The 20,380-nt window shown below is 40.9% G+C and overlaps 2 protein-coding genes across 5 annotated transcripts in view; one reads left to right on the top strand and one right to left on the bottom strand.

Moving 5' to 3' along the window:
- Window positions 1–1,817, top strand: part of RPRD1A (regulation of nuclear pre-mRNA domain containing 1A) — a 44,210-nt gene extending 42,393 nt beyond the window's left edge. For 2 of the 3 annotated variants that reach the window (XM_075494132.1, XM_075494133.1), the window contains exon 7: window positions 575–1,817. In XM_075494132.1, coding sequence (XP_075350247.1) covers window positions 575–724 — 150 coding nt within the window. In that variant the 3' untranslated portion in view covers window positions 725–1,817. The remainder of the gene's footprint in view (window positions 1–574) is intronic. The other variant, XR_012774391.1, reaches the window with a different exon arrangement.
- Window positions 1,818–8,646: 6,829 nt separating this feature from the next.
- On the bottom strand, window positions 8,647–14,451 carry RMP24 (ribonuclease MRP subunit p24). Of its 2 annotated transcripts, XM_075494138.1 has the most exons (5): window positions 13,800–14,030; window positions 13,487–13,509; window positions 12,446–12,645; window positions 9,262–9,470; window positions 8,647–8,851 (listed from the first exon to the last, which is right to left on the bottom strand). In XM_075494138.1, the coding sequence occupies exons 1-5, from the start codon at window positions 13,994–13,996 to the stop codon at window positions 8,698–8,700; spliced, it is 783 nt and encodes a 260-aa protein (XP_075350253.1). In that variant the 5' UTR covers window positions 13,997–14,030; the 3' UTR covers window positions 8,647–8,697. The 2 variants fall into 2 exon arrangements, with proteins under 2 accessions (XP_075350253.1, XP_075350254.1); XM_075494139.1 differs by lacking the exon at window positions 13,487–13,509 and having other exon boundaries at window positions 12,446–12,601; window positions 13,800–14,451.
- Between the last annotated feature and the right edge of the window lie 5,929 nt (window positions 14,452–20,380).

Genomic DNA, 20,380 nt, shown 5'->3' on the forward strand with positions numbered 1-20,380 from the left:
GAAAACTCAGGGTTAGATCCATAAATGTACTGATGCAATATGATTTTTATTATGAAAGTTAATACAAAATACTATGATTGGTCAGCTTGGTGGGGCTGATCAATGGGCCTGGTTAGGTGGTATTTGGTTGTTTTTTATTCTTTCATCAGTATGAGCTGAAAGTAACTTCTTTGATATCAGTAAGTTTATCCTCCCATACTCCGTGAGTGATGGTAGAGTATGTGTATCAATTATCCTTAATATAGTTTCTAAGAATAATTCCATTCTACTAGTTGCACAGAGAAACACGTGTAGTTATGTTAACTGGGATTGTCTTCCTTGTTTAGCATTTATGTACTTACAATTCAAAGCAAAATAATCCCATGGCTATGCTTCCGAAGTCAGATGCTGAGAAAATGCTAGAGCTGATGCCTCTGCCTCCAAAATACCCAGTTCTCTGGGTTCCCACCTGTTAAAGGACGTTTAGTCATCTAACTTGCAGAAGGAATACTTTATTTGGGAAATGTCAAGTGCAGTAAGTAGTAGGGATAGTGTTAGTGAAAGAGCCTCATGTTGAATTCTTCTGCATTTACAGGAGTACAAACGCAAGCTAGCCAGAGTGTCCCAAGTACGGAAAGAACTCAGGTCACGCATCCAGAACCTGCCTGATCTCTCTCGACTTCCCAACGTCACGGGCAGCCACGTACACCTACCGTTTGCAGGAGACATCTACAGCGATGATTGATTACAAGAACATCCTTCCATAACCTCTACTTTTCTGTGAAATGAGGGGTAGGTCAGACTGATTGGTACTCTTGTAGTATTATTTTTGTATATTGTTGGAGAGTGTCAGTAAAAATACTCTAATAATTTATAAACAAATGGTTTAAAAAGTTGATTTGTTTACTATTTTATTGGCGAGTGAACTTAAGGGTACATTTATAAAAGTGGCATCTGTGTCTATTACATTGAAGAATGGATAATTATCTTATCTTTTGTAAAGATTTTAGTTGGGTGCCCTGTAAAAAAATATGCTAAGATTTTTCTTATGTACCCTGTATTTAATGTAGATCAACATATAATCAACACATGCTTCTAACTCGAGACATTTCAGTTGCTAGTGAGGGAGTGAAATGTGGAAATCACAAGCTTATGTTTGCAAGAAGGATGATGCAAGTTAATGCGAAGTTAAAAGTGATCTTACTGTCCATTACATTTAAATTACCCACTCCCAAAACAAGTCAGGTGGGTTTTTTTGAAGTAAATGTTAGTAACCAATTTTGTATTGGAAAACATAAATCGTGTTACACTGAGCAGATCTTCAAATGACTCAAAACATTGCAATATTTTAGTGTCATTTAAAAGTCAGCGTAAGAAACTAGACAATCGACCAGTTTAATTATGTTTCAAAATTGTAACTTTCTTTTTACAGCTGCTTAGTTTCTAAATTGAGGGACCATTCATTTGTACTTTAATCCCTTTCTGGAACATCCGTCTTCGTCTAAAAAGGTTAATCCCAGAAATGTGAAGCCATTTTACAGCTTTAATTAAATTGAAAGGTCATTCTCTAAACTGTCCCAATTGTTAAATGCCCATTATTAAAATTTGACAATGCTAGGTACCATCCATACATGCAGCAACACGGTGATGCAACCATGCTGTACATCCTCTTCCATTGAGAAACCCTGGAGGCCAGCATGGGCTTCCAGCCCCCTACCTCCACCCGCTCCAGCAAACATTTCCAGATCTTGATCGTCTTTTCTCACAGAACAGGAGGAGACAGTTCAGGCCTGTGTATAAGTCAGACAGTGGAAAATTATTGCCAAGTGTCTGGTTTTTTTAAGTCCTTTGCATGGCACAAATGTGGTATTTGTCTACAGGTAGCTGAATTTGTGAAAAGTCCTTGTTACCATACGATGCACCAGCTTTTAAGTTCACTGAAAAACTTAAAGATGCAGACAGGCATCTAGCAGATTGCCAGAAAGTCTAGGCTTTTCAGTCAATCAGAATTAGGCATGTAATTGTTGAGGAGTGATTTAAAAAATGCCTACCTGTACCTTTGGCATTTAGACGACCTTAAAAATCTGGGCTGCAAGTGTTTTGAGTTAGCTATGTCATCAGAGTATTTAACGATTGCATTTTGTTCATGGGTTTGCACTTGTCAGGCATTGTTTTGCATCACTTAAGTTCACAGTTTACAAGGTTAATACTCCTTCTCACATGAAAGCAAATTTTTTTAGAAAAATCTATTCTTCCTTTTCAAAACCCACAACAATTCAGAATAGTCCTGGAGTGAAATTGTTGAAGATGATAGTGATCTGTCACTTGTTATTGACTTCTACAGGGCTAATGGCTGGAATACTTGTTGGATGCGAATGGAGAATAATCTTTCTCTTAAAATAGATACACTTGGACATAAGCACCTCGGTCCAATTATCTTTTCTCGTGGAAGTTGCCATGAATTAGACCTCAGTTAAGTAGGGAAAAAAACCCAAAAGATAAAAATACAAGCTGTTGACATAGCATTCCACAGCATGCAATGTAGAATACTAATCTCATAAAAAATTCTGACTGACGGGTAGGGATGCTGAAAATAGTTCATCAGACCTCACTGCCTATCCAAAGATTTGTAAGTTTTGAGTGGCAATTTTCCACTCCATAGGAAAAGAGAGCTAACTATAATGAATCCATAAGAGTGTTTCTTTAGTTTAAGTCTAATATGCAAAATTAAATAACCCTTACTGGCATCTTTTCAGCATAGATTCTTGATAAGAAAATGAATGTTCAGGTACAATTTTAATGTTTTAAATATTTCTGTTCTAGTACGTTAAACAGCTCATGAATTCTTACATACATGTATGTGCATTGCAGTTGCAGTTAAAGCTCAGTCTTGCTAAAGAATAGCACCAAATTTGTGAGAAATATTAAAACAGCTTAATCTCTTAAGAATTATTAAAACAAATCATAAAACAAGGAGGATAAATAGTGAGTTCACGGTTGAATCCCATCCGTGGAAAACTTAATTTGTACCCAGAGGTGATTATAAGTGCAGCAGCATGGCTTGTTTAGAGTGCATTGAAGGATCTAAGTCTTGGGTACTCAAAACCATAGGGAATTAAGCTTAAACAGTCTTTTGCTACCTTAACTAAAAATAATTATAATAATAAATTCGAATGCTAAATTTCCTTGATCTCTCAAGAGTATTAAAAAAGACACAACACTTACTTCACTAGACTTGTTTTTCCTATTTGTAACTCTTAGTGATAATGTTGCTTATCTACAGATAATGTAGAACTGATAAAAGAATGACGAAAAATCTCAACTTCTTCTTGATGTAAATAAGTTTTAATATAAGTTTTAATTTTGAGAGAGTGCTATTTTCTGGATATATTTTTCTTTATTTTACTGTGAAATTGTTTACTTCAAGGAATATTTCATAGCTGGGTTTTTGGAAGTGATTCCTCAACATTTGTTTGGAAAAGAGGACTTGCAGAAGGTAAAGGTCACTCTTATAGCAAATGTCATATATTAGTGGCTGAATGGTACATTGTTTTTTATTTATATGGGAAAGGCATCAGGTATCAACTAGTTAGAAGACGTATATTGTAACTGTAATAGTATAGCAGGAGATAACATGGTACGATACAAATGCAGTCCTGTAGTATCAAAAAATACCTCCAAATTCTCAGGTTCCAAAGCTTAACGTACATACTTCTGACATCTCAGGAAGAAAAGAGGCTGGGTGGGGAAAGGAAGGGTGCCTAGGAGCTGAAAGGGAGAACATGCCTGGGTGGAAATGAAAAGCAAAACAAATGTCAGCTTTTGTCACAACAGAAATAACAGTGTGAAACTGGGCAGCACAATGTTTTAGCTGTAGATGGGATTATACAATAGACCTGCTTTGGGGCATTACCACCCTGGGAAAGAAAATGTGTGGCTGTACCCTGCCCGTCTCTTCTAACGTGGTCTGACTCTTCTCAAACCAGAATGCCCACCCTACAAAAGGCACAATTATAAAATATCTCAACATTTTTCATCTAATAATAAAAGCATAATAATTAGATTATTTGCTTCACTGTATTGCACTTTTATTGAGCACTCTCTGAAAAAAGCAAAGAGATTCCTGCAGCTCTTTGCCACATGAGAATGCTTACCTTGGAGGTCACTGGGACTGCTTGTATATTCTAGTGTTTGCAGGCTCAAGCTGTGTTTTTGCAGAATGTTTTGAAAGATACCAGGAATATTACCCCACTTTTGTGGTTTTAAAAATAAATGTAAAGTCCTTAGTTACAAAAATTACCATTCTGAGAAATTGTGTTTCATTACTCCTTTTGAAAATTAAACTACAGCCTGCGGTAACATTAGCTTGTCTGTTTCACTCCATTAATGTTTGTATTAATATATTAAAATGCCTCAGTTAATCCCTAGCAACACAACACAAACTACGTGCTTATTATGTATTTTATCTGAGTAGCCTTCTGAATGTCGAACTGAGAGCTTTCGTTATGATAAAATTACATTCCTGTTTACCTGAAGTTTAAGAAGACAATGTGTAAGGACTTCCACAGGCTAATACTGCTCTCACAAGTCAGTGGTAACTCAGTCTGGTACTTCAATGATGACCCAAAATACATATGTAGGATGCAGTAGCCCCCTGTGCAGATGACCATGGAAGACACGGAAATCATACATAGGCTTGATTGGCCCTCTACAGAAGAGCTGGAGTTCAACCTTTTGAAATGTAAGCAAATAGAGTCAGGGGTGTGGGGTTTTTTTCAGTGGAAAAATTAGTGAACTAGAAAACCAGCGTGTCTAAAATTTGACGGTTACATTTATAAATATGTAAAGCCAGTTCTGCTCATTACTCATGCATATAATCACAGTGACTATTCCTGCAAGTAAAGAAAGCAGACTCAAATGTAGTGTCTGAAGTGGAGTTTTTTTAAATGAATGACCAATTTTGTCTCGGCTCCTATTTCAGTGTGTCATTTATCTTGATTAAGTAGTAAATATCTTCCATCTTGTTATTTAGAAATCTAATTCTGATTTCATCTTTACAATATTTAAAGTATCCTACTAAGCATGATGTTTTTGTGGGAATTTGCAAAAGTTCAATAGCACTCGTTACTTGTTTGCAACAGAAATAGACTCATTTGTTAAAAGCTAACAAGAAAAGTTTGAAATGTAAAGATGTTTCATTATTGTGCTTTTCTGACAGAACGTGTAATCCTTGTGTAATTTATGTCCTCAGAATAACACCTGTATGTACGCTCTTTCATATTTAATAGAATAAAACATTGTTGTAAAAACATCTTTGAAATCATTGTTTATTGCTTGCCTACTCAGTCTCATGGTGTGAAATGGCTTTAATGTAAACTGCTCGCTATACTTAGGAGTCAACCAAAATCTCATAGTGATGCTGGGGAAATGGTCGATACTAATTTTGAAGTTTATTACTCTATTTGTATTTTGTGTGACAATTTTCAGTGAGGATGCAGTGCATTAAAAAGTCTGAGGTCATATCTCTAGAACTGTAAATTTCTTAAAAAGAAATATTGTTCATATACCATCTAGTTTGGCCCAAGTTTGCCTTTCTTCAGAGGCAGGGCTGGGTGTGAGGGAACCAGTTGTAGTATGCCAGCCTGAGGTTCCCAATACTCAAAAATGGGAAAATGACTCAAACTGATATTTCAAAATAAAACACGCTTTAGTTGAGCTGGTTATATCAAGACACGCTTTGTAACGTTTTCAATGTATGGTATGATGCTATCACTGTCAATGATATTGCATGCCATTGCACGTAGAATTTGTATGAGCTGGGAAATAACTCTCACTCTGTAATTAAATACCTGTTCACAGGGGTGTATGCTTAACAGAGAACCTTCTTGGTCTTGCTTTATGAAGTCTGGGTGAAATTCTGGCCTCCCTGAAATCAGTGAGGCGGCTTCCTCTCTATTAAGAGTTATTCTTCCAGCTCTTCAGACACAAACCAGTAATGCTGCATGGCAGAGGTTTGGCGGGGCGGCTCAGCAATAGTCTGTTGCAGCCAACAATTAACCCTCCGTGTTTCATCGAGTACAGAAATGTAATATATTCTGAAGGGAAGAGTGCATCAGATGCGTGTTTGTGTGTGTATACACGTAGGTATATACATACATCTGATGTGTGTATATGTATGTATATACCTATATACATCGTATATATAGATATATGCATAGATGCATATATATATATATATATGTGTGTGTGCATCTGTATATAAACATTTTTCAATACACCGAATCTGTGAAAGTCCAGTAACAGAAAAGGCCTGTATTAGAGGCTTAGGAATAACATAAAAGCACTTCAGATAGAAAACAGCAACACCATTTCTGCCCAGCCTTTTGAAGCACGCTTGTAAAACAAGGAATGGCACGTACTGAACAATTTTTTTTTTCCTTTTTTTCCACAGTAAAGTCCAATAGCTTGCAATAGTGATCCCTTATAACAACACATCTGGACATGTCTGACAACTCTGGTAATTACAAAGAAAAAGATGTTGTTTGGAGCATGACAAGACTCTGTCCACGTTAACAAATAGCACATTGCCATAGTAATACACCTGGAGCACAGAATACCTGAAGCTGAGTGCCTGGCATCCACAATACATTTTTTGGAGATGTGTAGTTCAGACTAGCTCTCCTGTGATCCTGTGGACAGATTGCCCATTAGCATTCACAGCACACTGGTTGTGCCCCAGATCACGTCTTTCATCCATTATCTGTAGCTTTATCCAAAAGGAACGTGACTCGTACTCTGAGACCACGCAGTACTGCGTAAAAAAGCACAGTAAACATGGACAAAGTGGGAGATCTGCTTCAAAACCATACTCTTGATCTAACACATTAATGTTGGTGCACCTTAAAACATAGCAGATGCCTATGCTGGTTTCACGTAAGCCTCATAGGAAGCACAGCAGTAGAGTACCTAACGTGTACTTTTAATATAAAAATTTATTGCAAAACTTGTTTTTCAAATACTTGTGTATAATGTGCATTTCCATCAACAAGACTGAAGTATTTTTCCAGAGGACTGGATCATAAATACAGCAACAACAGGTGAATTAATGCCAAGTTCTGCATTGGAAAAGGCGTAACTCCAAGGTCCATATTTTGATCAAAGAATGACAGTTAATTTGATCCTACACGTACGTAAGAAACAAACAGCAGTGAACCTGTCAAAGTTATTGTGCAAGTGTACAGGAGATATAAAAAGGTTACATGCCAATCTTTGAGACCGTAAGTAGAATTTGCAACAAACTATTCTCCCCTGCCCTGGATTGCTTTCAAGTCTGCCAACTTAGTTGCTGGTCCTATTTCTTAAGCGGTGTTCACTGAATATGAATACACTGAAAGGAAGCTATTCATTAGAATACAAAAAAAAAAGGAAAATACAGACCTTTAAACCCAAGAATTTAAATGTTTTTAACTGATTGGTTCTCTTTCCAGAGGGCAAATCTGAAGCATGATTTGTAGAACTGTCACTGCAGACTATACGCAGGGCAGGCTACAAACTCAGCCCTGAACAGTGACCTTCTACTGTCCTTTCTCATCTCTGTGCTGAATTGAAAATGTAAAATCTGACAGTGGAGACCGCTTTAACCTTGACAATCATCTATTCACATCAAAACGTTTTGGTGCAACGAGCTGACTACTGTCCAGGGCAAACCTAGTTTTCCAGATTGAAGTCCAGGAAGGAAGCAACTCTGAAGCCTGATAAAACTGAAAGACATTTAAGAAAGAGGTTCTCTCCTTAGTCATTTCTGAATGAGACAAAACTGACCCATTTTGGTAGCACCAGAGCAACTGGAAAGGAAGCATCCTGTATTCTTTATGACTGTGCCACTCTCGTAGCAGTAACAAATCAGGGCGCTGATAGCAGTCTAGCGTGGAGCTGTCAGTCGGTATTGAGAGCATCCCACATTAAGAGTGCAACTTTACAAGGTTCTGCATTATCCTGGGACCAGTATTGTCTGCAGTCCAAATCATAGAGAACATTCTTAAGAAAATGAAGAAACTTAATCTGGTGATACACTATTTTATCTCTCTTTGTATACAAGCGCTGTCTTAAAGAGTAAGTTATTTTGGAACCTTTCTAAAGGCTGTGTTAAAGCCTGTGCTTAAATTACCACAGGTATCAAAAGACAGCGACACTATAGGATGTGACATTAGACCATTGAAAATATCGTACCTGCAGAAAGTGCCGGTTAAAGTGTCTTTGTTTCACTCAAACATGCAAAGCAGGGATGAGATCTTTTAAATTCTGTTGTGATGCATTATCTTAAAAATACTGGGAGAGTGGGGTGGAGCAAACTGCAACCTCCACACCCCCAAATTGCTTTCACGTCTGCCAACTTATCTGTTGGTCCTGCTGGACCCACTGATGGATCCAGTATTGTCAGCTTCCTCAAAGGATAGATCCTGGCTTTTAATTCTTGGGCCATTAGAGACTGCAAAACATGTTCAAGATTCCCAAGCGTATTAGACTGGCTATTTTCTCATCTCCCTCTTGCAGACAATCGGTCCTCTTAGAAACAGAGCTTGCTTCTAAAAAATATGGTCTATGCTTCCACAGGGTACATGCTCTTAGCTTGAGTTTTAAAGAAATCACTTTGTTGATTTACTAGAAGTGGAACAATGCTTATTGCTGTAATCTTTATTACTTTGAAATAATGTATAACTAAAGTAAAGTCAAGAAGGTTTTCAAATCTGTCTTCTGGCTTTTCTCTTTTTCTTCTAGGTTAAGCATCCGTTTTAGCTTAGAAAAGTGAAATTTGGAGTTTCGGGGAGTCTTGGAAGCAGAGCTGGTTGTCGCCTGTCCGGATACACATGTTCTGAAAAACAAAAGACTCAAAATGTCATAAAGGTGAGGAATCAGAATTAACATAAAGTAACTATGAAAGTGCACATATATAATTTGAGTGAAAACTTTTGAACGTAAATAGTGTATTTTCATGTGAAGGTGAGCAGTCACAAGTATAACTTTGTTATGCAAATTTTAAGCCAGACATTTCACATTAATGACAAAAACATAATTGTGCATGCTTTGCACATAGTCGCTTTTCATTAGAATCTTTGATTTTAAAGGTTGGAAAGTTAAAATTGATCTCCTCGATCAGACCACTAAAGAAAAATACTCAGTGATCAATTTAAAGTTTATTAAGTGATTGATCTGAAGTCAGTACGTGACGCCCTTTCCCAACAAGACGTAATACACTCTACTCAGCAAAGTGCCTCTTTGTACCTGGGAAGTGATGAGGGACTGTTCCCTTTAGATCCCAACCTATTGCAGCTTACAGGTGTCACTTTGTTTGCAGACTGAATTTTCACATCTGGTGTCCTCAGGCTAGATTTAATACTTGGAGTGCCAGAATTGTGTGTCTTGGTAGCCAGAAAATCCCTGCTTTTACCATAATGTCTTGTTGTTTTGTTGCATGAGTTGCAAGTAACCAGCTATGGAGAGAAGAAAGGAAATATCAACCATTCTTTCAGTCTTTCCACCTTTGTGTTATAAAGCCATTGTAAGAATTATCCAACCAATTCTCCAAATATCATGACACAAATTAAATATTTGCTTAAGTGAAACAGGAGATATTAAAAAGCAACATATACTTTACACCTAGTATTTTCACTCAGGCTTCTTAAGCCAAACACATCCTATGGGTTTATCTAGAAATTACTCCAGTCCCCTAGCATCTAATTTCAGGAGACCCTTAGGTCTGAATTTAACGTTGTGCAGTGAAATATGGAAAACAAATCTGTCAAAACAGAAAGATGAAACAGCATCTGAACTGGATCTATCGTATCTTGAGTAAACACAAGAGGTATTCCATATTTTGCTAAAAAACATGACATACTGTGTGATCTAAATTCATTAGCATATTCTTGTCCCGATTAAGTTATATTGCACGCTTTTGAGGGTGTCTTGCAATAAAATACTTAAATTACCAAACTCTCAAAACCAGTCATCCATAACTAATAACGGCAAGTCTTAGCGAACAAAGATGATGCTTCCTATTAGTGCAAAAACGCTTACTACAATATGGAGGAGGTTCTAAACAAAGGGCACTTTCTCTTCTATCTGTTTAGTTCCAGGCTGCAGGGAACTTCCAGCAGCACAGTATGTTGCAGAGGTGCATCAGAACAGATAATGTCAGAGAGTCACAGAGACTGTCAGATATTCCTAATACCCTGACTGCCATGGCAACTACTTTGATTAAGAGACATGAGAGTAATACAGCCAGACAACTTTTTGAGGCACACAATTACACTGACTGAAAAAACAGTTAACGTGCTGTTTCTGGTTAAAAAACATACCCAAAAGAATGTCACAAAAATGTCTAAGCAGTTTTGAAAACATCTATACCAAATGATTCTTCATTTCAAAGTGTATAAATTTACCTAAATTCAGATTGCTTAGAAAGAATTGCATTTAGAAATGCTGAAATGAAACGTTTTCAGTTAAGTGTTTTGACTGTCTCCAGACATTATTTTGTCAGCCTAACAAACTAAAAAAGAGAAAGATCATTAACTTATACAGCTCAGGTATTGATGTATTTTTAGTTCTTCTAAATGAAATTCAGATGGGGAAAAAAAAAAACAGCATCACATGATGATTTAGCACTCCATGGAATATAAATGGAGGTGAACACCTTACAGTGCAGGAATTAGTGGATTAATCATAGCACTGCACAGCTAGTTTCCATTCCCTGAATTGCATATACAGTTAACCCCCAAAATTTAAAAAGCCCTGAAATTGCTTTTAAAAGCAAGCGAGGTACCTTACTTGCTAAGAAAGGTATCAGAGGTGCAACCTGTCACATTGTTGCTTGGTTTAATTTTCAACCACACTTGAATTTTCATTTTTGCAAGTCTCAGGTATTAGATTACAGGGATCTACACTGCTAATTTTGAAAGCTGTCAGTTGCTGACAGTATTTTAAATACTTAAGACCAGGAAATACTTAAATCATAATCCACAGCACAAATGCAAACAGAACTGAGCAGAACACAAGTGCAGCAAACTGTAATTACATCCCAAGATTAGAATATTACCCAGAGTTTAAACTGGACCTATTTAAAACTGAATTTTAAACTACTCATATGAATGCACAGTGCGTCCTACGAACCTCTCCAGCTACAGAATAAATCTAAGAACCCATCATAATTCCACAGGATACTGTTCATCAGTTGTCTAAAGAGACAGTTCTTAACATACACTAAAGGTTTATGATCCCAGAAAAATAAAGCAAAGATTCCAGCTTCTCAGATACCCTTTCTGCTGCTCAACTATGATCTACAATTTGGAGAGAGTAATAGCAAGGGTGCCTTTCTGGAGCACCTTTTTTTGCCCTGTCAGCTGAGAACCTCTGTCGTATTTCCTCAGTTTAATTTTGTGTTATTGATTCTTTAATAATTTTTGGTTTCGCAAATTTTACTCCCCAAACCAGCAAACTCTCATCTGAGAAAATGCCAAGTGTGCCAGCAACTGCTGGGGCACAATAGGGTGCCGTCTCATTTATTAAAACATCCATTCACATAACCTGTTTTAATAGTAGTGCATGCCTTGGCAACACTAGATTAAATGTATACTATTAATTCTTCAAATAATAGTGATTATTCTAAAAACTAGTGATTAAATCTTATATTCCTGAGTAATTTTAGGAAAAAGAACTGAAGTCCCAAAAGCAACATTAACTTGTTTAAATTACCTATGTGGTTTAGTTTTGAAAGACTTCCTATAAGCAGTAATATTCAGACAAATGTAAAAAATTCGATTTGTACAGAAGGTAACAATAATCTGATGTAGCCTGACTTCAGTCCATGGCATGTTTTTCTTCTTAGGTATGTTTTGGGGAATTCTTAGCAATGGATTTCTAAGGATTCTAATGGATTTTAGGATTACAGGTCTGTATTAAGGCTCTGCATCTAGTAGAGTTGCCTGGTCCTAGTTCTACCACTTTCATAGGCAAAAAGGAACAGGCAAAAGTCTGCCACTCCTGCCATTTTTGCAAAGCTATGCAAATGATACAGTAGCTGACAGTGGCAATGCCAGAGCTTCCTGCCAGGAAGAAATTTCAGCAAGATCTTAGACATCTGCAGAGTCTACCCAGACTGCTGCTAAAGAAATCACAGGGAGGGCAGAGCTGTTTGTGTAGCTTCTCTGACACGTGGGACTGGGAGTTTTTGGGGGGGCAAACTTAACTGTTCTTGTCATTGTGCTCATGATCTCTCTACTGTGGAAGGTAGGTTTTAAGAATTTTGATTGTGAATAGAATTTATGCCAAAAGAAAGGAAGAGTTATATGCTGATGAAAAAAGAAATGTGTAGGTGCGAGCTCCACTTCTAAGAGAAAGATTTCTTTTTTATGCCACTGAAAGGTTTCAGGGAAATATCAGGTATTTGGCAGTTCTAAGTAAATATTCTTACCAGAACACTTCTTGACTCCCTGTACTTTTTCAAAAGCTTTGTCTGTTTCATATTAAGTTTATGGTTCTTCGCCTCTCGTTTAAGAATTTTCTCTATCTGTGGAGTCACTTTCATCTTTGGTTTGAGACGCACCCGGTGGCTATCAGGAACCAGGAACTGGAAGCAGTAAGGACATATCCTTTCTAATCCACATTCATTATCTACAGACGAATAAAGGTAAAAGAGTAAAACTTGAAATAATTATGTTTTATAGGCAAACATTAAAATTGTATGTTTCTATTTTAACATTATCTAGGTAGATATGTTTTTATTGTATGTTTCAGATACAGCTAGAACACAAGAGGAAGCTGAGCACCAGTATGTGCTCAGCTGAGCACAAGCAATGCTAAGTTTATGCACAGTGTAAGTTTACACAATATGTAATAGTGAGTTTTGCTGGAAAAATGCAATTCCTGCCTAAAAATCTTTAACGACAGAGGCTCACAATTCTGCAAGGAGCTCCGTGCCGGCACACTCTTTCGCCCGATCAGTGACACCAAAGCCTTGTAAAGCTCTTTGCCCATTTTAAGTGCAAGAAGATGACAGCATCTCAGCCTGGGATGAAGAAATGCTTTGAGATAAATTTCAGTCCTAACAGTAAGAGGCATGCTCCTGCATCTGCCTTATTACTTCCTGCTGCCAGAGCTGCACTTGAGCATCTCTCTCTAAAACCCTGAGGGACCCTGCTGTCTAGCAAGTATGCTATTTCTGCCAGCAGCCCCGAAGCACACCGTGGCACAGTTCTGTGGGGACAGCAGAGGGGAAAAGAGAGAAACAGGGGAAGTCTGCCCTCATTCTTAGGGCCACGCTTCTGCCCTTCAGCTGCCCAGGCAACCCCAAGGCGCTGCTCTCCCACCGCAGGAGCCCCAGTTGGGCTGCACCGGGCTCACGGGCGCCCAGCGGCGCTGCGGGGACAGCGGGAGCGCCTCTCCTCCTCCGCAGCCTCCTGCCGCACGGCAGCGGCCCCGGCGCCGCCGGCTGCGCCCGGGCCCCCTCACTCACCTCCGGAGTTGCGGAGCGTCCACCTGCGCGGGAGAAGGGCACAACGTCACGTCACGTCACGTCACGTCACGTCACGTCACGTCACGTCACGTCACGCCACGCCACGCCACGCCACCCCGCACCGGCCCCGGCCACGCGGCGGCGCACCACGACAGGCGCGAGGACAGGGGGCGGGGCTACCCACGTGCGTCACCAGCTCGCTCTCTCCCCACCCCCACCCCTTCCAGCCCGCGCCCGCCGTCCCTCGCCGCTTCGCTTCCCGCCCCCCCCCCCCCGTCCTGAGGGCCGCCGCGTCCCGCCGCGGGGCGCTTACAGAAGGAACCGCGCCTGGCCCGGGCAGGCGCCCACCAGCCCCTTCGCCGCCACCTCCAGGAACCGCCGCTGCCGCCCCATGGCGCTGAACGCCCGCCCCGCCGGAAGCCGCCGCCAGCCAGGTCCGGCGGCCGGGGGCAGGGGGGGGTGCGCAGCGTTTCGCCGAGGCCCGGCGGGTACCCGCGGCCGCAGCACCATGGTTCCGGGCTCGGACGGGCCCGCGGTTCCTCCGGGCCGCTCGGCCGGGTGAGGCGGAAGGGGCGCGGCGCGGCGCTTGCCGCGGGGCGAGCGGGGAGGCAGCCGGTAGAGCAGCCCTTGTTTCACCTCTGGCCGCTCCGCGCCGGCCCGTCGCCGCCGGGGGGGGCGGGGGGGGGCTGCGGCGGGGGGGGGGGGCTGCGTTGGCGCAGGCTTCGTGAGCGGCGTGCGTGCCGCTGCCGCCGTCCCCGGGAGGCCGCGGGCCGGGCATCCGCCAGCGCTCGCGCCGCCGCCGGCCGTTGGGGCGGCAACGACGGCTGCGCGCGGCCGTTGGCGGGGCCGCTGCGAGGGAGGGCGTGCGGGCGGCGGGGCCCGCTGCCGGCGCCGGTGGTTTGGCGAGCGTGGGCTGAGGGGACGCGGGGCGCCGTGGGCTGGGCGCCCGGCCCCCTCGCGTTGCCGTCCGTTAAGAAGCGGTGGAAAGGGGTATCCCGGTTCAGGAGCCGCTGGTGCCTTCCGCGGTGTTAACAGTTCCTCTGCTGTAGGAAAGAAAACTTTTATTTTGGGGGGGAAAAATGGATTTCTCCGTCAACAGTTGTCACGTGAAAAATTTCAACCAGCAGCTCCGGAAAGCCACCTGATGTTCGAAAGTGCTGAACATCAGCTATCTCCCGCTCTGTTTGGATGCCTTTTTATGAATTTTGGCAAATACGTACTTTGCTTTATCGCGCTGCAAATGTGCTCCTATTAAAAAGAAAAAAAACCCTCGGCTTTTCAGTGTTTGATGTGTGTTTTATTAATTCCCTTGGCCCCATTCATTTGCTAGACATTCTTCTTCTTTGATCTATTGGTAATGGTGTTCATTTAGGAGAGGTATTCATCTGAGCAGGCTTCAATATTCTATCAAGGAATTTGAATAAATACAATTATTTCTTATTTTCTAACAGGGAGTAGCCGAGGGCTTTAGAAGTAGAAAAGCATGGGGAAAATTGAATTTCTGGGCTTCCTTTAATAGGAGAGCTCTACAGTACAGTCAATAAATCTGGGCTTGTTAATGAAACGTTCATAATAGCTACAATTAGGACCTCTGCTGACTTTATTTTTGAATTAAAAAGACATTTTTCAATGGACCTTTCAATATTACATTTTTTGTTGCCAAGTTGCTGGGTTTGTTGATGATAGTTTTTGTGTGAATTCTACCTTTCTTGAGTGAAAGAGCAGGGATGTCACATAACAGCTATTTAAAACACAACCAGCGTTCATCAGTCAACAATTTTTGGCAAAAGAAATATTCCCGCTTAGTAGTAGTGGTGAGAAAAAAACGAAGATATTTTTTGAACGCAGGTAAGCAAAAATAATTTCAAATCTTTGGGGGGGGGGGGGGGTCGGCCTGTTTTTATGATTTTTTACCCTGCAGGTCTGTTTGCCCCCTCGGGGACTCGGTTGCGGAGGAGGAATGGCGAGGCGAGAGAGCGCCATGTTCCCTCCCCGCCTCTGCCCGGCACAAGGGAAGGGTGCTGGGGAGTTGTCTGTTGGCTGGAGCTGGGACCAGGCTCTCCTGCCCCTGCAGTGGTGCGGGTGGGCCAGAGCACTTGCACCAGCGCCTTGGGATAACCTTTTTTTTTTGTAAGAACAAGTGCCTGAGTGACTTGGTTACTGAGCACTGTACTGTACTAATGAAGCAGTGACTAATAGGATGCAAAGGATTCATTTTTATTTCTCTCCCTTCCTCCCACCCTGCTCTTACACTCGTCCTATCCTTGCTTTTTTTCCCCCCTCAGTCTCTTCTAGTCTGTCTGAAATGCTTATACATTGTTTTTCTTCTGCTCCTGAAACTACACTGGGCCATTCCCTTTTTTACGTGAGTTTGCTGGTTTCTCTTTGCATTATAGATTATCTCGGTCCGAAAAGCAGTGCAAACAGCACCTCCCAGTGCCATTCATATACAGTATATCATGTGTCTTGTCCCACTACCTGTCTCATGAAGCAGAAACGATGTTTCTCATGTTAGCTGTGGTGCTGAATGTGCTAAAGAAATAAAACTAGGGACAAAGGGAAAATGACCAAGAAACCATGGCCTCCAATTCATGGCTCTCTACAGGCCCCTTTCTGCAGAACTCCTATCGAAAGTCGGTATTTCTGTGCATCCAGCGCTGGCAGGACCAGACCCTTAAAACCAGATAACCCTCAGCTCCCTGGTACAGTATTTATGGCATCAGTGGGGTGAATTTGCCCACATGTCAAGGCAGAATGCATTTGTCTCTACTTTTTCCTGTCTTTTGTTCACCAAAAAAAACACATTAGCAGACCCGTGTTACTAACTGCTTCCTGCTTCTGTTGTTTAGTGTTTTCTAGCTACCACGGCTGACCAACAAGCTGTAAATCTTGCCTGGTGTTTTGTAACAAAGGAAAAAATAGAATGATTTGTGTTGACTTTTGGTCATCGTGTATCATTATTGATTTGAGGGAGGGCGGTGGAGGACAGCGTACTGTGTATCTGTTGCTTGCCGATTCTCCAGGAAGACGGTGGTAGCTAGCAGTCAGTAGAGGGCAATAGAGAAATACAGTTTGTGATACCTAAAGGATTTGAAGCACTGATTATGTGTTTACAGAAAAGAGAAAGAAGAAAAGAAGAGCCAGGAGGATAGGTTGTTCAGTTTACTACTGGAGACCTGACTGTGACAGACCACCAAGAAAACAATTTTCAAAGAGAGCAAAGAAGACCTTCTGCATCATCTGCGAGTCTCTCCTTTTTTCTTCAGAGTTACGTAGGATAACTTAGCCAGAACTTATTGATGACTGCATGTTCAGTGGACTCGGGAATGGACTGGGAGATGCGGGAAGGCACTCTTTGGAAGGAACAGAAGAGGAGGCATTTCAAAGATTCTGCAGGTGACTCAGGTGAGCAAACTCACAGCTTCTCTTTCAGGTGAGATAATAGGTGTTCAGTCAGCTGTATAAAAGTCATGAGCAAACTGAGTGACTGAAATTATGTGAGAATTTTGCTTTTTCAGGCATGCTGGTGCAAGACTAATTTTATCTTGGTAAAAAAAGGATAGTGATGCTACAAGGATAAGCATTTCTAAGCATACGTTATTTTGGAGACATGCTAAAACTGGTGACTTGTTTTATGTGTAATATTTTATATTCGAACTGTTTGAAACATGCTCATCATTTTACAAGGTTTATGTGCTATAGTTCCTAGACTCTACAGAGAAATACATAAAGAAGATGTGACTATTGTTGTTCCTTTTAGAGGGGATTTTTGCTAAGCTTTTGGACAAATGTGACTTGGATGTTTGGAGAAATTTATTAAGAGATTTTGGATGCATGGTGGGAATGCCCTCAGATTCTTCAAAGGTTTTATTATCAGAAAGATACTGAGAACTGATAACAAAGAATATAGCAATAACAGAGTTAAGCCACAGAAATCAAGGGGCTGACAGAGGGTTGGGAAAGCAGAAAAAAACAAGAGACTAAGTTAGGAAATAAGCATATGAAACACTTTTCTATTGCCAAGATCTCAGCTGGTGTCACCGTAACACTTGGAAAATATCCTCAGGATGCTGGGAACCATTAAAGCAGTACAGATTATCAGAGGATAAACTTTCACTTCAGCTGCCACTGGTACCAGAAGTGACCAATAAGAAACATTTGGGAAATGAAAGATGAAGAATTGAAGCATTGACATTCTGGGGATATCGCAGAGCAAGTGCAAGGGTATCTGGAGGTCAGTCAGACAGTACCCATCTGAAGCAAGGCAGGCTGATAAATAAAAGGAATAAATCATATTCTAAAAAATACCATCAGCTTTGAAAAGCTAATTAAAGGAAAAGTTATCTAGTGTTCTTTCTGACCCTGGATTTATTTTGTAAGGAGTATGATAGGCAAGGCTACAGCACAGTGATTTATCTGTGCTTTGAATGCCAAAATATGTAAAAAATTAGTATGATGATTGTTTGTTTATACATTGTTTAGAACACAGCTTCCTTGCAGTATGTACCTGAGAGAAGTGAAAGATACCATATATAAAGCGTGTCACTCTTTTCCATGGGTTGGCAACATCCATTTGACAGGGAAAGGACTCAATGAATATGAGAATCCCCCCAATCTTGAAAGCTACAAGTTCCAGTTCCAGTCTCCAATTTTTTCTTCCTCTTATTCCATTTCCAGTGCTCTAGATTTTCTTGCATACTTGCAAATCCATTCTCTCAGAAGATAATAGAAATTAAAGATGGTATTGAACAAAAACCTCGGAGAGAAACATACCTGCATTTTACGGAAATCCAGACTTGTGTACCAACTCTTCTTTAAAGTGATCTCTAGTAGAAATGATTAGTTCTTTGTCTAAAATGTGGAGCTCTAGGGCAATAAACATTCTCTTATAGCTGACAACTGTTTTCAGTGAAATTAGCATGATTGCTTGTTGGTGTTTGCTGAAGAGTTTTCTCATGGGTCATATCTCTACAGTTATAATCAAAGGGATTTTTATAGTGGGGAGCCACACAGGTCAGCGGCTGGGGCTGAGAAGTGGGAGCTACTGCTTGTTCAAGTCCAGGCTTTGCTTTGCCTCTGTGTGACTATGTGGTACGTTGGGCCTCTTTATGGTCAGCTTATGAAGTGGCCAGCCTGGCATCTTGCCCACGCTAAGGGCTAGGCTTTGAATGGCAGGCTGCAGATGTACAAGGAGGCCCTCCTTGCATAGAAGTTATGGGGAAGGCCGTCGTCTGGTTGCAGTGTCCTTCAGTAGGCAGACAAATATACTCCTATGCCAGTTCTGGATCTGAGTCCTTGTCACCTTGAGTCCTAAGAAACTATTCCTTCATTTTCAGTCATGAAACAGTTGTCTAAAAATGTTGAAATCTCAAGCCGAAGTTCCACCTGTGAAAAAGATGCTGCTAATTAATGTGTGAATTGTCACGTAAACCTCTTTGCTTAATGAGATATGAAATAGCCCCTACCATTAGGAATATCAGTGTGCACAGGAGTTTGTCCCAAGCGCTCAGGGTCATTTATTGCTGTGCTGCAGCACAACCCAGGGCTGCTATTTCAGCCGCTTGCCAAAATAGGAACATTTCACTTTCTGATGAGTCATCTGGGTTTCACTCAGATCTCGTAAGGTTCCCCCACCCTGTTCTTCTTTGCTGTATAGTCCAGCCCCTGCCCTAGAGGCCTTGCTTTCCCAGCAGAAAGATGGGGTGGAACCCTCTTCAGCAGCTGTCTGCTCCATTCCTTAATTAACTTGGAGGGGACTGCTGATGAATGATATGAGCATTTTCTCTGTCACTGGAGCTGAACGTGCAGCATTCCTAGCCTTTTCTGGCCTGGAGCGTGGCAGAGCAGTGCTGGCAACTGAGTTGGAGTTTGCCACACGCTGTGCTAAACATTACCTGCATCAGGACAGAAAGGGAACTAGGCCAACCAAAGGAGGCAGCTGTAGGTATTTTCCATATTGGTCATATTTAATTATGAACAACACAGGAGAGCTATATGTTTCAGGAAAACATTTCTTGCCCTTTTTTTTTTTGTTTTCCTTCTGGTGCAAAAAAGGAGATAGGGGAAGTCTTCATTTTTTATTTCTTTTTGCTTTAAATTATTTGCTTTTCCTTTTAATTCTGAGCGACCTGTTCTAAGGTGGCACTGGTTTGAGCATGAGGTTGGACGAGATGACCTCCAGAGGTTTCCAACCTTACCCTGTAATTTTCAATACTCATGCTGTTATTTTGGATTCTTCCTGACTCCAAATTACCTGGGAGAGGAAAAAAAACATGACTATTTTAAGATAATTTTCTTTCCCCGCTAAGTTATTATTCTAATTCATTTGAAAATGGATCAGAGAGACTAAAAACCAGGTACTTCCAATAAATAACCGTGTCGTGGAATAGTTCTTTGCAGTTGTTGGTTTCTGGGTTTTGTGTTTCTGGGTTTTGTCATAAATGCTTCAGCTATCATGTTTAGGCTACTTAACAGAATTGCTATTATGCAGAAATTTAGTCAGCTGAGGGCTAAACTGTTTGAGGGCTGTACTCCCTGCTGCAATCAAAAAGTGGCTTCTCACACCTGTTTATAGTATCCAAAGTTGGTCTCATGTCTGAGAAGCTGCCATCATTGCTGATTCTTCCAGTTTTATGCTTGGTGAGTCAGATGGCAAGAAGGGGCGGAATATTTACTGCTAAAGTATGTGAAATAATATGAACTTGAAAGATTCATATCAGTTTTTCAGTAATCAATTTTGGCTAAATTCATTCAAAATTAAACTGTTTGCCCACCTGACATCTTTAATTGATCACCCTTGCTGAGACAGAGATCTTCAAAGCCGTTTACGACAGCTAAACAAACATATCTTCCATTAGCTTTGATTATAAATCCTGATAGAATATGCAGAAAATC

This window comes from Mycteria americana, chromosome 2 (assembly GCF_035582795.1).
Source record: "Mycteria americana isolate JAX WOST 10 ecotype Jacksonville Zoo and Gardens chromosome 2, USCA_MyAme_1.0, whole genome shotgun sequence".
Taxonomy (NCBI): Eukaryota; Metazoa; Chordata; class Aves; order Ciconiiformes; family Ciconiidae; genus Mycteria; species Mycteria americana.